The 11,709-nt window shown below is 47.2% G+C and overlaps 1 protein-coding gene across 1 annotated transcript; it reads left to right on the top strand.

Moving 5' to 3' along the window:
• The first annotated feature begins 2,957 nt into the window (after positions 1-2,957).
• On the top strand, positions 2,958-5,510 carry TEX101 (testis expressed 101). Its single transcript, XM_012437965.3, has 5 exons — positions 2,958-3,057; positions 3,171-3,314; positions 3,445-3,627; positions 4,987-5,115; positions 5,281-5,510. Exons 1-5 carry the CDS (start codon positions 2,994-2,996, stop codon positions 5,508-5,510), a joined length of 750 nt encoding a protein of 249 aa, XP_012293388.1. The 5' UTR covers positions 2,958-2,993.
• The last annotated feature ends 6,199 nt before the right edge of the window (positions 5,511-11,709 follow it).

Raw genomic sequence — 11,709 nt, 5'->3', positions numbered from 1 at the left:
CAGATGACCAGAGGTCTCTCTGTACACAGAGATGGATCAGCACAGCTGGAAGGAACCAGACACACACATGCCCATGCACACATGCACACTGACACGTACACCAGAGCAAGAGCTGGAGTGCAGTGGTGTGATCTCAGCTCACTGCAACCTCCACCTCTCAGGTTCAAGTGATTCTCCTGCCTCAGCCTCCCAAGTAGCTGGGATTACAGGGGCACACCACCATGCCCAGCTAATTTTTGCATTTTTAATAGAGACAGGGTTTCATCATGTTGGCCAGGCTGGTCTCAAACTCCTGACCTCAGGTGATCCACCCGCCTCAGCCTCCCAAAGTGCCAGGATTACAAACCTAAGCCCCACCGTGACTGGCCCATTAGAAAGTTTTAAACAGGAGTGATGTGGTGTGGCTTACAGTTAAGAGATCGTTCTGGTGCCAGGTGGGGAACAGCCACACGGGCCAGGGCACAGCGTATCGCAGTAATCCAGTGAACAATGGTGGTGTCACAGTGCTTATATAAAAAGATGCCTTCACCGTAATTTAGCCATTGAGTTTTTTTCTTTTTTACAAATTTCCATGGATTTTCATAAATTATTTGCCAACCATTGCTCTGGATTAACCTCCTCATTTTCTAGATGAGGACACTGAAGCTCCGGGAAGAACAGAGATTGGCTCAGGCTAAAGAAGGTCTGTCCATCTCTCTTGCACCATAAAGACAGAGCCACCTTTCTCAAGGGGGTGTATACTGGGGCATTCTTGCATGGCTATAAAGAAATAACTGAGGCCGGGCACGGTGGCTCATGCCTGTAATCTCAGCACGTTGGGAGGCCGAGGTGGGCAGATCACCTAAGGTCAGGAGTTCAAGACCAGCCTGGCCAACATGGTGAAACACTCTCTCTACTAAAAATACAAAAATTAGCTGGGCATGGTGGCGCATGCCTGTAATCCCAGCTACTTGGGAGGCTGAGGCAGGAGAATTGCTTGAACCGGGGACTCGGGAGTGGGAGGTTGCAGTTAGCTGAGATTCGGAGCTTGCAGTGAGCAGAGATCACGCCACTGCACTCCAGCGTGAGGGATAGAGTGAGACTGTGAAAGAAAGAGAAAGAGAAAGAGAAAGAAAGAAGAGAAAGAGAAAGAAAGGAAAGAGAGAAAAAGATAAAAGAAAGAAAAAGAAAGAAGAGAGAAAGGAAAAAAGGAAGGAAGGGAGAGAGAAAGAGGAAGGAAGGAATGAAGGAAGGAGGGAGGGAGGGAGGGAAGGAAGGAAAGAGAGAGAGAAAGCTTACATAGGTATGAAAAAGAACTGTCAGCCATGAGCAACAAATTCGAGTGACCTGTCTTGTTCATGGTCCTGACACGGACACATAGGTTCCATCTGACGGCAGCCCGTCCCATCACAGCTACTGCTCATGCATGCATTCAGGGTGCCTGAAGTGACGCTGAAGCGGGCATTCCTGGATTCAGTCCGATCATGAGGAGGCTGGGGCAACGGTGCAATCAGAGGACGACGCTGGGCTGCGCAGGGGCCACTGCAAGGGAAGAGACCAAGCTGACTCCCAGCAGCCAGGGCCACTAAGGTGGGTGCTGAGGCAGGGGCCAGGCTGGGAACGTGAAAGGCCATTTGGGTAGGGAGATAAGTTGTGTGGGTGAGGGCCAAGGGTCTGACCTCCTAGTATGGCTGGAGAAGCAGAGACAAGAGAGAAAAGGGCCACACTAGGCCATCTGGCAACTCACTGCCCACACTGCATTGCGTACCTGGGGCTGCAAAAACAGGCGGGCTTTTCCCACCAGTTTGCCCGCCACCCGCCTTCCGAGCATGCGCGTCCTCCGAGATTGCCAGGAATTGACATCTCTGGGGCCAATGAGGTGCCTCGTTCCTCCAGGCTCATCCAATGAACTTACCCAATGCTTTTGCATCCACCAATGGAGTTTCGAGTGCTGTGTGGCCAGGCTGGCCCCGCCTTCCGTGGTAAGAGAAGGCCAGGCCCGGGGAGAAGGCGTTCCAGGCCGCACCTTCGGCGTCGTGAGACTCTTGTGAGGCGTCGTTTGGAAGCCGGTGGGAATTTTGCTTCTTTAAAAAGAAAAAGAAGGCTGGGAACTCAGATTCGTGGATTCTGAGGAAAGAGAAGGCTGGGGACCGAGATTCTGGCTCTGAGGGGAAAGAGGGTTAGGGGCCTGGGCTCCAGGGACTGAGAGGGGAGCGGCCCAGAATGGCGTGTCCCGCGGGAAGAGGTGGTTGGAACCCAAACTCCTTGATCCCTACCTAGGACGGGGCTGGGCTCTGAGAATCCTGGGTTCTGACGGGGCTGGAGCTGGGGGCTGAGATCCTGGGTCCCTGAGAGAGCGTGAGGGTGAACCTGGACCCCCGAGGCTGAGGGAGAAGCGGCCTTCGGGCCGCACTCCTGACCTTGAAGTTGGAGGGCACTGGGTGGCCGGGCCTGAGAATTAAAACCATGAAAACGTGATAAACCTGTGAACTCACTCCAGCTCACAAGCTGGTTAGGGACAGATCGACTTCAGAAGTCATGGTCATGTACACCATAAACCCCACTGGGAGGCCGGGCACAGTGACTCAGGCCTGGAATCCCAGCACTTTGGGGGGGGGCCGAGGCAGGCGGATGACCTAAGGTCAAGAGTTCAAGACCAGCCTGGCCAACATGGTGAAACCCCGTCTCTACTAAAAATACAAAAGATAAGCCTGGTGTGATGGTGGGCACCTGTTATCCTGGGTACTCGGGAAGCTGAGGCAGGAGAATCTCTTGAACCTGGGAGGCAGAGGCAGTGAGCCAAGATTGAGCTACTACACTCCAGCCTGGGCAACAGAATGAGACTCCGTCTAAAAAAAAAAAAAAAAATGTAGATGAAAACACACCACCCTGAATTCAGTACTTGCCAGGACCTAGATTTATTTGCTCTCACACGCTTTGGCTGTTAAATTGCCTTCTCTCCATCAAATTCACAGATCCCGACCAGCTCCTCCCAAACCTCTCCAGAAGTAGCCATGGGAACCCCTCGTATCCAGCATTTGCTGATCTTCCTGGTCCTAGGAACCTCCTTCCTGACCTGTGAGTATGGGGGACATAGGGGAGAGCAGTCATGTCACAGAAGGTGGATTGATGATGAAAAAGGAGCTGCCTTGGCCCATGGAGAAGTGCTTATCTTCTCGTTTTCTCCCCAGCGGACCTAGAGCTGCGTTGTCAAAAGGGTCTGTCTATGACTCTGGAAGCGGATCCAAGCAATATGTTTAACTGGACCAGAGAGGAAGTTGAGACTTGTGACAGAGAGACACTTTGCCAGGAAACCGTACTAATGATTAAAGCAGGTGAAATGAGATAGGACAGCTGGGCGAGGTCAGAGGGAGGGTGATTATGTCCATGCCAATACTTGTCCCCTTTCCCCAGGCCAATGGTGAGGGCCACCATCCAGTTCCTGTCCCTCCTGTCTCCTAACAGGGACTGAGACGGCCATTTTGGCCACGAAGGGCTGCATCCTGGAAGGGGCGGAGGCCAAAACAGTTGTCCAGCACTCTCCACCTCCCGGCCTGACCGTGATCTCCTACAGTAACTACTGTGAGGATTCCTTCTGTAATGACGAAGATAGCCTGTCTCAGTTTTGGGACTTCAATGGGACCACAGGTACCCTGGAAGTGAGGGAGATAGGTGCTAAGAGAAACTCCATAAGGAGCTTGTGTATGGCCTCTCTTTAAATTCTGACTTGGCTTAGTCTAAGTGGCCCCTATCCCAAAGTACCTCACAGTTCAAGTAATTTTCTTTTTTTTGAATTGTTTTTTGGGATCTAAACACTTCTCAGAACAGAGAGACACCAGCGAAGGCTGGAGTATAAATTGGGTTTTGTGTTTATTAAGCAATAAGACAGTCTGGGTGCGGTGGCTTAGACCTGTAATACTAGCACTTCGGGAGGCCGAGGTGGGTGGATTATTTGAGAGCAGGAGTTCCAAACCAGCCTGGCCAACATGGTGAAACCCCATCTCTACTGAAAGTACAAAAATTAGCATAGTGGCGCACGCCTGTAATCCCAGCTACCGGGGAGGCTGAGGCAGGAGAATTGCTTGAACCCAGGAGGTGGAGGTTGCAGTGAGCCGATATCACACCACTGCACTTGAGCTTGGGAGACAGAACAAGACTCTGTCTTAAATAAATAAATAAAATAAAAAAGCAGTAAGACGTCAGTGTAGGTTTCTGAGTAGGGTGGTATTATCAGTCTAATAAGTATTGATTTCCCATTGCTGCATGAGAACAGCCCAGTTCCCCAAATTTACAAGGCCTGTAGTAACTTGGCCCTGCCTGTCTTTTCAGCTTCATTTCCCTCTCTTCCCTCTCTCATTTACTGTGTGCTAACTGGGGCTGATACTCAAATGCTTAACAATGTAGATGGCAGTAGCCAATCAAAATGGATGCCGGCCCTAAAAAACAAACAAATAAAAACAGCACAAGGAAACAGCTGTCCCTATAAGCTGAATATCAGCCCTGCAACTTCTCACATTTCCCCAGATCCACCAAACTGGCTCACACCACCTGACCTTTGTCCTTGCTGTCTCCTTTACTACTCCTCCAGACCCCATTTTCACATAGCTAACCCCTGTTCATCCTCCATGTCAACTCAGGTATCAGCTCTTTGAAAATATTTACCAAATTCTTTTAGGTAGTTCAGTATTCCTCATTCCTTTGTCATTATACCTTGAACACTGCAGCTACTGAGTTAATTACTTACATGTCTTTCTCTTAGAGATGCTAGATGACAGGAACTATGTTGTTTTCATCTCTGTATCTTCACACCTCAGCACAGAGTTTGGAAGTCCGATTGATGGAGATTTCACAGCAGAGAACACCAGCTGGGGAAGGATGGGGAGGCTGCAGTAATGGGCCTTGATTAGAGTGGCATCTGCAGGAAAAACCTGGGGAAGAGAAGGCAGCAAGGAACGACATCTCTGGATACAGGACCTGCCCTTAACCATCTCTCTTGTTTCCCTCCAGCTTCCACTGTGTCAGCAACACTCCATTGCCCAACCTGTGTGGCTTTGGGGACTTGTTTCAGTGCTCCTTCTCTTCCCTGTCCCAATGGTACAACTCGATGCTATCAAGGAAAACTTGAGATCACTGGAGGTAAACTGAAATGAACATCTGATAGTTTCAGAGGCTGGAAAACCAGACATTTGAGTAGCTCCCAAGAGATTCTGACACTGAGCTTTCCAGGGATGAGGGAGGACTGGATTCTCCTCTGATTTCCTAAAACATCTCTGTCTCTCCCCATCCTTCCTTGTTCCATAGGTGGCATCGAGTCATCTGTGGAGGTCAGAGGCTGTACCGCCGTGATTGGCTGTAGGCTGATGTCCGGAATCTTAGCATTAGGGCCCATGTTTGTGAGGGAAGTGTGCCCACCTCAACTTCTTACTCAATCTCGAAAGACTGAAAATGGAGCCACCTGTCTTCCCATTCCTGTTTGGGGGTTACAGCTACTGCTGCCATTGCTGCTGCCATCATTTATTCACTTTTCCTAAGAAGGCACTTTGGACCTGGCTCTGAGGACATCTTTTTTGACTGGGAGCCTTCTTACTGTTGGGGTTCAACAAGTTGACATGTAGGTGGGAATTTAAGGGAGAACAGAGATACTATGAATGTATTTGACATTTTTAATATAATTTCTGCTGTGATTTTTGTATGCAGTAGGCATTACTAATAAACATTTCTGCTGTGATTTTGTGTGTTTCAACAACAGAAGTGGAATTTTAGTGCTGAAAGAGCCTTTACAATTCATCTTCTCCAAACCACCCATTCTCCAGAAAATCTGAAATCTGGAAAACTTCAGTGAGTTTCCTACATTTAGCTATGGCCAGGGCCAAGGCAAGAACTTAGATATTTTGACCTGAAGTCTGATTTTCCTTTCACTCTAATATGCTAACTCCTCCTGCTAGCTGGAGAAGTAACTAGCATTAGCCTCCTCCAGAGCACTCCCAGCCCAATCTTAAGGCTGCTGTTTTGGGGTCCTAGGATGTAGGGAACCAGCCCTACATCATCCATGAGTGCCTCGAGTTCAGTGGTGACAAAAGAATGAGAAAAAGATTAAGAGAGAAAGTGGGACAAAGGGGCCATCACTCATTACTGGAGGAGACAGTGAAGGCCCCAAGCTCTGATCATCCACAGTATTTATTGATTACAATTACTTTGATCTATAGGGTAGGGGTGGAGTGATGGTGGATGAATCAGTGAGTCGAAACTGGTATGTCATCCTCAGGACTGATAACAGTGGTAGTTAGGAGTTTCACAAAACAAGAACATGTGGTTATCTTTAGCTTATTATCTATGTACAGCTGATGGGACATGGACCTTACAAGGAGCCTACGAGTCTGGCTATGTCATAGTGCTACAGAGGGGTTTTATGTCCTTGAGCACAGTGTTTATGGTAACAGAGCCTACGTCACCCTGCACCGGAACATGCGGCATGGAGAGGCCTTCCTCAGAGGCCTCCTGCGGCCTTCCAGTTTGTTGTGCCTTATGTGTTACTCATAACCAATTTACGTAGGCACTCTGTAAGTCCTTTCTCCTTTGCTGCTTTTCTCAACACTAGGAGGTATGGCCAAATGAGAAAAATCAGACTCCAAATTCTCCAATTATGGGCCTGCTGCAGTGGCTCATACCTGTAATCCCAGGACTTTGAAAAGCAGAGGCGAGAGAATTCCATGGGCCCAGGAGTTTGAGACCAGCCTGAAAATATGTGCCTAACATGGTCAGGGCACAATCTAGTTTTAGACATTTTAGGAAGACATGATGCAATCAAATACATGTAAGATGTACATTGTTTCAGTCCAGAAAGCAAGACAATTTAAAATAGAGGAAACTTCCAGGTTATAGGTAGATTCAAAGATTTTCTGATCAGCAATTGGTTAAAAGAGTTATCATCTAAAGACCTGGAATCAATAGAAAGAAATGTCTGGGTTAGGATGATAAGGGATTGTGGAAACAAAAGTTTTATCACACAAATGAAGCCATCAAGTAGCAGACTTCAGAGAGAATACATTGTAAATGTTTCTCAGACTTATGATCTGTGTTGATGTTAATGCTGGTCAGCTTTTCCCAAAATCCAAAAGGGAGGAGGGTATAATGAGGCATGGTCAACCCTTCCTTCCTGGCATGGTCTCTACCAGTTTTTCATGTTAACTTTCAAAAGCCCTGACTGAGGGGAGGGGTCTATTCAGATGGTTGGTGGGAGGGGGCCGTGGCTTAGAATTGTATTTTTTGTTTAAAACAAGGCGCTCAGGAGGCTGAGGCTGCAGTGAGCCATGATCATGCTTCTGCACTTCAGACTGGATGTGAGTCTGCATCAAAAAAAGACAGATTCTCTCATTACAGTGGGCCCCATTACTCTGTGTCCTGTCTGTCCCTTTCCCGCTCTACATCATTCCTTCCCTTCCCTGGGGCTGACTTAATGACTCTGCAGTGGACTTGGGAGGGAGGGAGAGAGGGAGGAAGGACTCATTAGGGTATGGTGAATGGAGACCTGTGACTACTGGGGGGGAAATATTTTTTGGAAAATTCGTATGCTTATTTACTTATTACTCAAAAACACATAAGCTCTATCTTATCTTATTGTAAAAGACTCGAATGATACAGAGGTGTATAGAGCAAAGTAAAAGATGGTGAGGGTAAGGGGGAGACAGATATTTTCTTCTTTTAAAAAAAAAGAACTTTACTAAGGCTTGATTGACACACAGTAAATGGCACCGGAGGTGGGAGGAGAGATTTTATTGCAAACCTTTGTTCCCCTCCCAAAAGACTGGGGAGTTTGGCCACAGTATATATATGCCAACCAAGTTCTTTCTAGAAAGTTCTCTAGTTCTACCCACTGAGAAAGGAAAAAAAAAATCTTGGGACACCAAACTCACTATGCTAAAGGGAAAAGCCAGGGTTGAGCATGGATTTACACCAAACTGCCTCCGATTTTGTTCCTAAATACATAGCTGCAAAGAGAGAAGGCTACACACCTCCCCAGCAGGCCTTGCTCATAACTTGGCCACAGGGAAATTCCTTGTGGGCCCCAAGATCTTTACCCTAAAACAGTTCTGTTGAGTGTCACCCTGACAATGTAATTAACAGCTTGTCCTCACAGGTACTGGACGAAGACAGGACCAGAAGTCATCTCTCTGCTCACCTGAGATAAATGGCTATTTGACTGCTTCCTCTACCAGATGTCTAGTTTATTTTATGTAAAAATGCAAATCTGGCCTGGCACAGTGGTGCACACCTGTAATCCCAGCACTTTGGGAGGCCAAGGCAGGTGCATCACCTGAGGTCAGGAATTTGAGACCAGCCTGGCCAACATGGTGAAACCCCATCTCTACTAAAAATACAAAAATTACCTGGGCATGGTGACAGGTCCCTGTAATCCCAGCTATTCAGGAGGCTGAGGCAGAGAATCACTTGAACCTGGGAGGCAGAGGTTGCAGTGAGCCAAGATCATGCCATTGCATTCCAACCTGGGCAACCACAGCGAAACTCCGCCTCAAAAAACAAAAAAAATGCAAATTCACTGAGGGCAAGATGACTGCACAATTGACTGTTCCTCTACCCTCTCCTTTCACATGTAAAATGTGGATTCGGTGAAGGCTGATCAAAGCCTCAAAAGAATGCAACTGCTTCTCCTTCTTTTTATCTACTCACCTTTTTTTCTTTCCTCTTTCCCCTATTGCCCACTCCTTTCCCCTCTTTAAATACCGAAGTCCCCAAATCCTCTTTGGAAAAAGCACAGATCACAGATGTTCCTGTGGTTTTGTGTTTCTTTTTCCTCGACATGTCCTAAACCTTGGCAAAAATAAAAAATAAAAATAATTAAGACTCACCTTAGTCATTTTCTTTGATTTATACCACTCTCTTGCAGTTTAAGTGCTACTCTAGCTAATTCCCTGTCTTTGTCCTTAGGCAGCCAGTCCCCATTGTGTCAGTTTGCTAAATCTCCCTAAAGAGGAAGAAGCAGCACACCAAAATCAAATTTTAACTTACGTCTGGGTGCAATGGCTCACACCTGTAGTCCCAGCACTTTGGGAGGCCAAGGCAGGTAGATTACTTGAGCTCAGGAGTTTGAGACCAGCCTGGGCAACATAGTGAACATAGTGTAACCCTGTCTTTACAAAAAATACAAAAATTAACTGGGCGTGGTGGCATGTGCCTGTAGTCCCAGCTACTTGGGAGGCTGAGACAGGAGGATGCTTTGAACTGGGGAGGCAGACAGTTTGCTGAGGTCACACCACTGCACTCCTCCCTAGATGATAGAGCATAAGCCTGTCGAGAGAGAGAGAGAGAGAGAGAGAGAGAAGAAGAAGAAGAAGGAGGAGGAGGAGGAGGAGGAGGAGGAGGAGGAGGGAGGGGAGAGGGGGGAGGGAGAAATAGAAAAAGAAAAAGTTTATGTCAGGGCATGATAACAAGATGTTTTGACTTCTCTTGCCCACGGGAGCCCCCTAGCTGCTACGTGGAGAACAGGCTGGAGGAAGACAAAACTGGCAGTGGGAGACGCTCTAAATTGTCGTTTGCCAGGTATTTAAAAGCTGAATAGCTTAGATCACTAATTCTAAGGTAGGCAATTGACAAGACTTGTTCTCTGGTCACAGCCCCGCTGACTAAAACAGGATCTAGTCCAGACAGAATAAAGTGAAGAAACCGAACAAAAACAGAAAACGGCAGCAAAAGGGATCCTAGCTGCCCTTATTGCTCGTTAGCTCAAGACACTCCCACGGGCACCATGACAGCTTACAAATGCCATGGCAATGACCCAGAAGTTACCACGCCTTTCCATGGCAAGGATCTGGAAGTTTTTACTGAGTGAGGTGGAGAGTCATTGTAGGGTTTTGATAGAGGAAGTGTCCATTTTATTTTTTTTTTTTTCATTTCTTCATTATTTTGTTTTTGAGACGGGGTTTTGCTGTGTTGCCCAGGCTGGAGTGCAGTGGTGCAGTCATAGTAATGCAGGAAAGGGGAGAAGAAATTAAATTTTTCTTCCTTTCTATAAGCAAATTTCCCTGAGTCCTTCTCCTGCCCGTGGGATTGTATGCTGCTTTGCAAGTTTTGTAAGTGTATAAATTCTTGTATTCTTGTTCTCGATAGCTGATAACTAAGTTTCTGTAACACAGTGAAGGTCATGAGCAATGCCTAAGCAGGCTGAACTCCGGCCATCTAGGCGCTGTAGCAAAAGGCAACAGATAAGGCCCGTGCTAGAATCCTCGAGCTCTACAGATATCAAGCATCTGTGCTGCATAGCAAGAGTCATTTGTAAGCCCGAGTTGGGTGCTGGTCATTGCTTAACAAATTGCCATTGTTCTACAGCTGCAAACTTGTTTTTGTGCCACTGTGTACTTCATGTATAAAAAGTCAAGCCCGGCCGGGCGTGGTGGCTCACATCTGTAATCACAATACTTTGGGAGGCCGAGGTGGGCAGATAACCTGAGGTTGGGAGTTCGAGACCAGCCTGACCAACATGGAGAAACCCTGTCTCTACTAAGATTACAGGCATGCATGACCATGCCCAGCTAATTTTGTATTTTTAGTCAAGACGGGGTTTCTCAATGTTGGCCAAGCTGGTCTCAAAGTCCCAACCTCAGGTGATCCGCCCACCTCGGCTTCTCACAGTGCTAGGATTACAGGCATGAGCCACTGTGCCCAGCCAACATGTTTATTTTTTAAAGAAGTGGCTCAGCCAGGTTCAGCGGCTCATGCCTGTAATCCCAGCACTTTGGGAGGCCGAGGCGGGTGGATCACTTGAGGTCAGGAGTTCAAGACCACCCTGGCCAACATGGAGAATCGCTTGAACCTGGGAGGTGGAGGTTGTGGTGAGCCAAGATCAAGCCACTGCACTCCAGCCTGGGCAACAGGAGTGAAACTCTGTCTTAAAAAAAAAAAAAGGAAGTGGACACCAAAAGAAAAGAAAGAAGCTAGACATAATTGTATAATTACTTTTATATAAGCATTAGGAACAGGCAAACCTAACTTATGGTGGCAGAAATGAGAAGTGGTTACCTCTGGGTGCTATTGAGTGGGACAATGGACAAAGGAACCTTCTAATATGACAGGAATGTTCTATATCCTGACCTTGATGGTGGTTACAAAGATGTGTACATAAATTCATTGAGCTTTACTCTTCAATTTTGTGCTGTAAGTTACTCCCATTTTAAATGTTAAATTTTTAAGTTGTGAAATAAAACAGAATAAACAACTAGTGTAATCAGTACTAAGATGCACAAAGGATCAGAATGCAGGACTCGCCTGGTGGAGAATACACTGGGAGGGGAGAACGGGGCCCAGGTGCTCACATTCCCTCTCCAGCCACAAGGGGGCTCTCCCCACCTCCGCTTGCTACAGCCGAGTCCTCTGGGAAATGGGAGAGGTGGCTCACCCCTCTAATCCCAGCACTTTGGGAGGCCGAGGTGGGAGGCTCACTTGGGTCCAGGAGTTCAAGACAGCCTGGGTAACAGTGAAACCCCCATCTCTACAAAAATAAAAAGAGAAATACAATCTCATGGTTCAAAACTCAGTGAATACATACAACCATCGTGGGAAACAGTCAGTATTTAGCATAAACAGATGCTTACTTTATGACCTTGTCCTTCAGGTCCTGGCCTACATACCCAACAGAAATGCACATATAAGTTCTCTACATGACCTGTACAGGAATGTTCCCAGTAGCACTACTTGTAATTGCCAAAGATTGGCAGC

Source organism: Aotus nancymaae, unplaced genomic scaffold, assembly GCF_030222135.1.
Source record: "Aotus nancymaae isolate 86718 unplaced genomic scaffold, 86718_ANA_hifiasm-v0.15.2.pri h1tg000028l, whole genome shotgun sequence".
Classification (NCBI taxonomy): domain Eukaryota; kingdom Metazoa; phylum Chordata; class Mammalia; order Primates; family Aotidae; genus Aotus; species Aotus nancymaae.
Note: the sequence above shows the minus strand (reverse complement) of the source record. Positions and strands in the feature narration are given on the sequence as shown.

What these genes read in the sequence shown, in the direction of transcription:
- TEX101 (XM_012437965.3), top strand. Translation starts at nt 2,994, where the DNA reads ATGGGAACCCCTCGTATCCAGCATTTGCTGATCTTCCTGGTCCTAGGA. An exon ending in AGGAACCTCCTTCCTGACCT is followed by an intron (nt 3,058 to 3,170) that starts GTGAGTATGGGG and finishes TTTTCTCCCCAG; the next exon opens with CGGACCTAGAGCTGCGTTGT. An exon ending in GGACTTCAATGGGACCACAG is followed by an intron (nt 3,628 to 4,986) that starts GTACCCTGGAAG and finishes GTTTCCCTCCAG; the next exon opens with CTTCCACTGTGTCAGCAACA.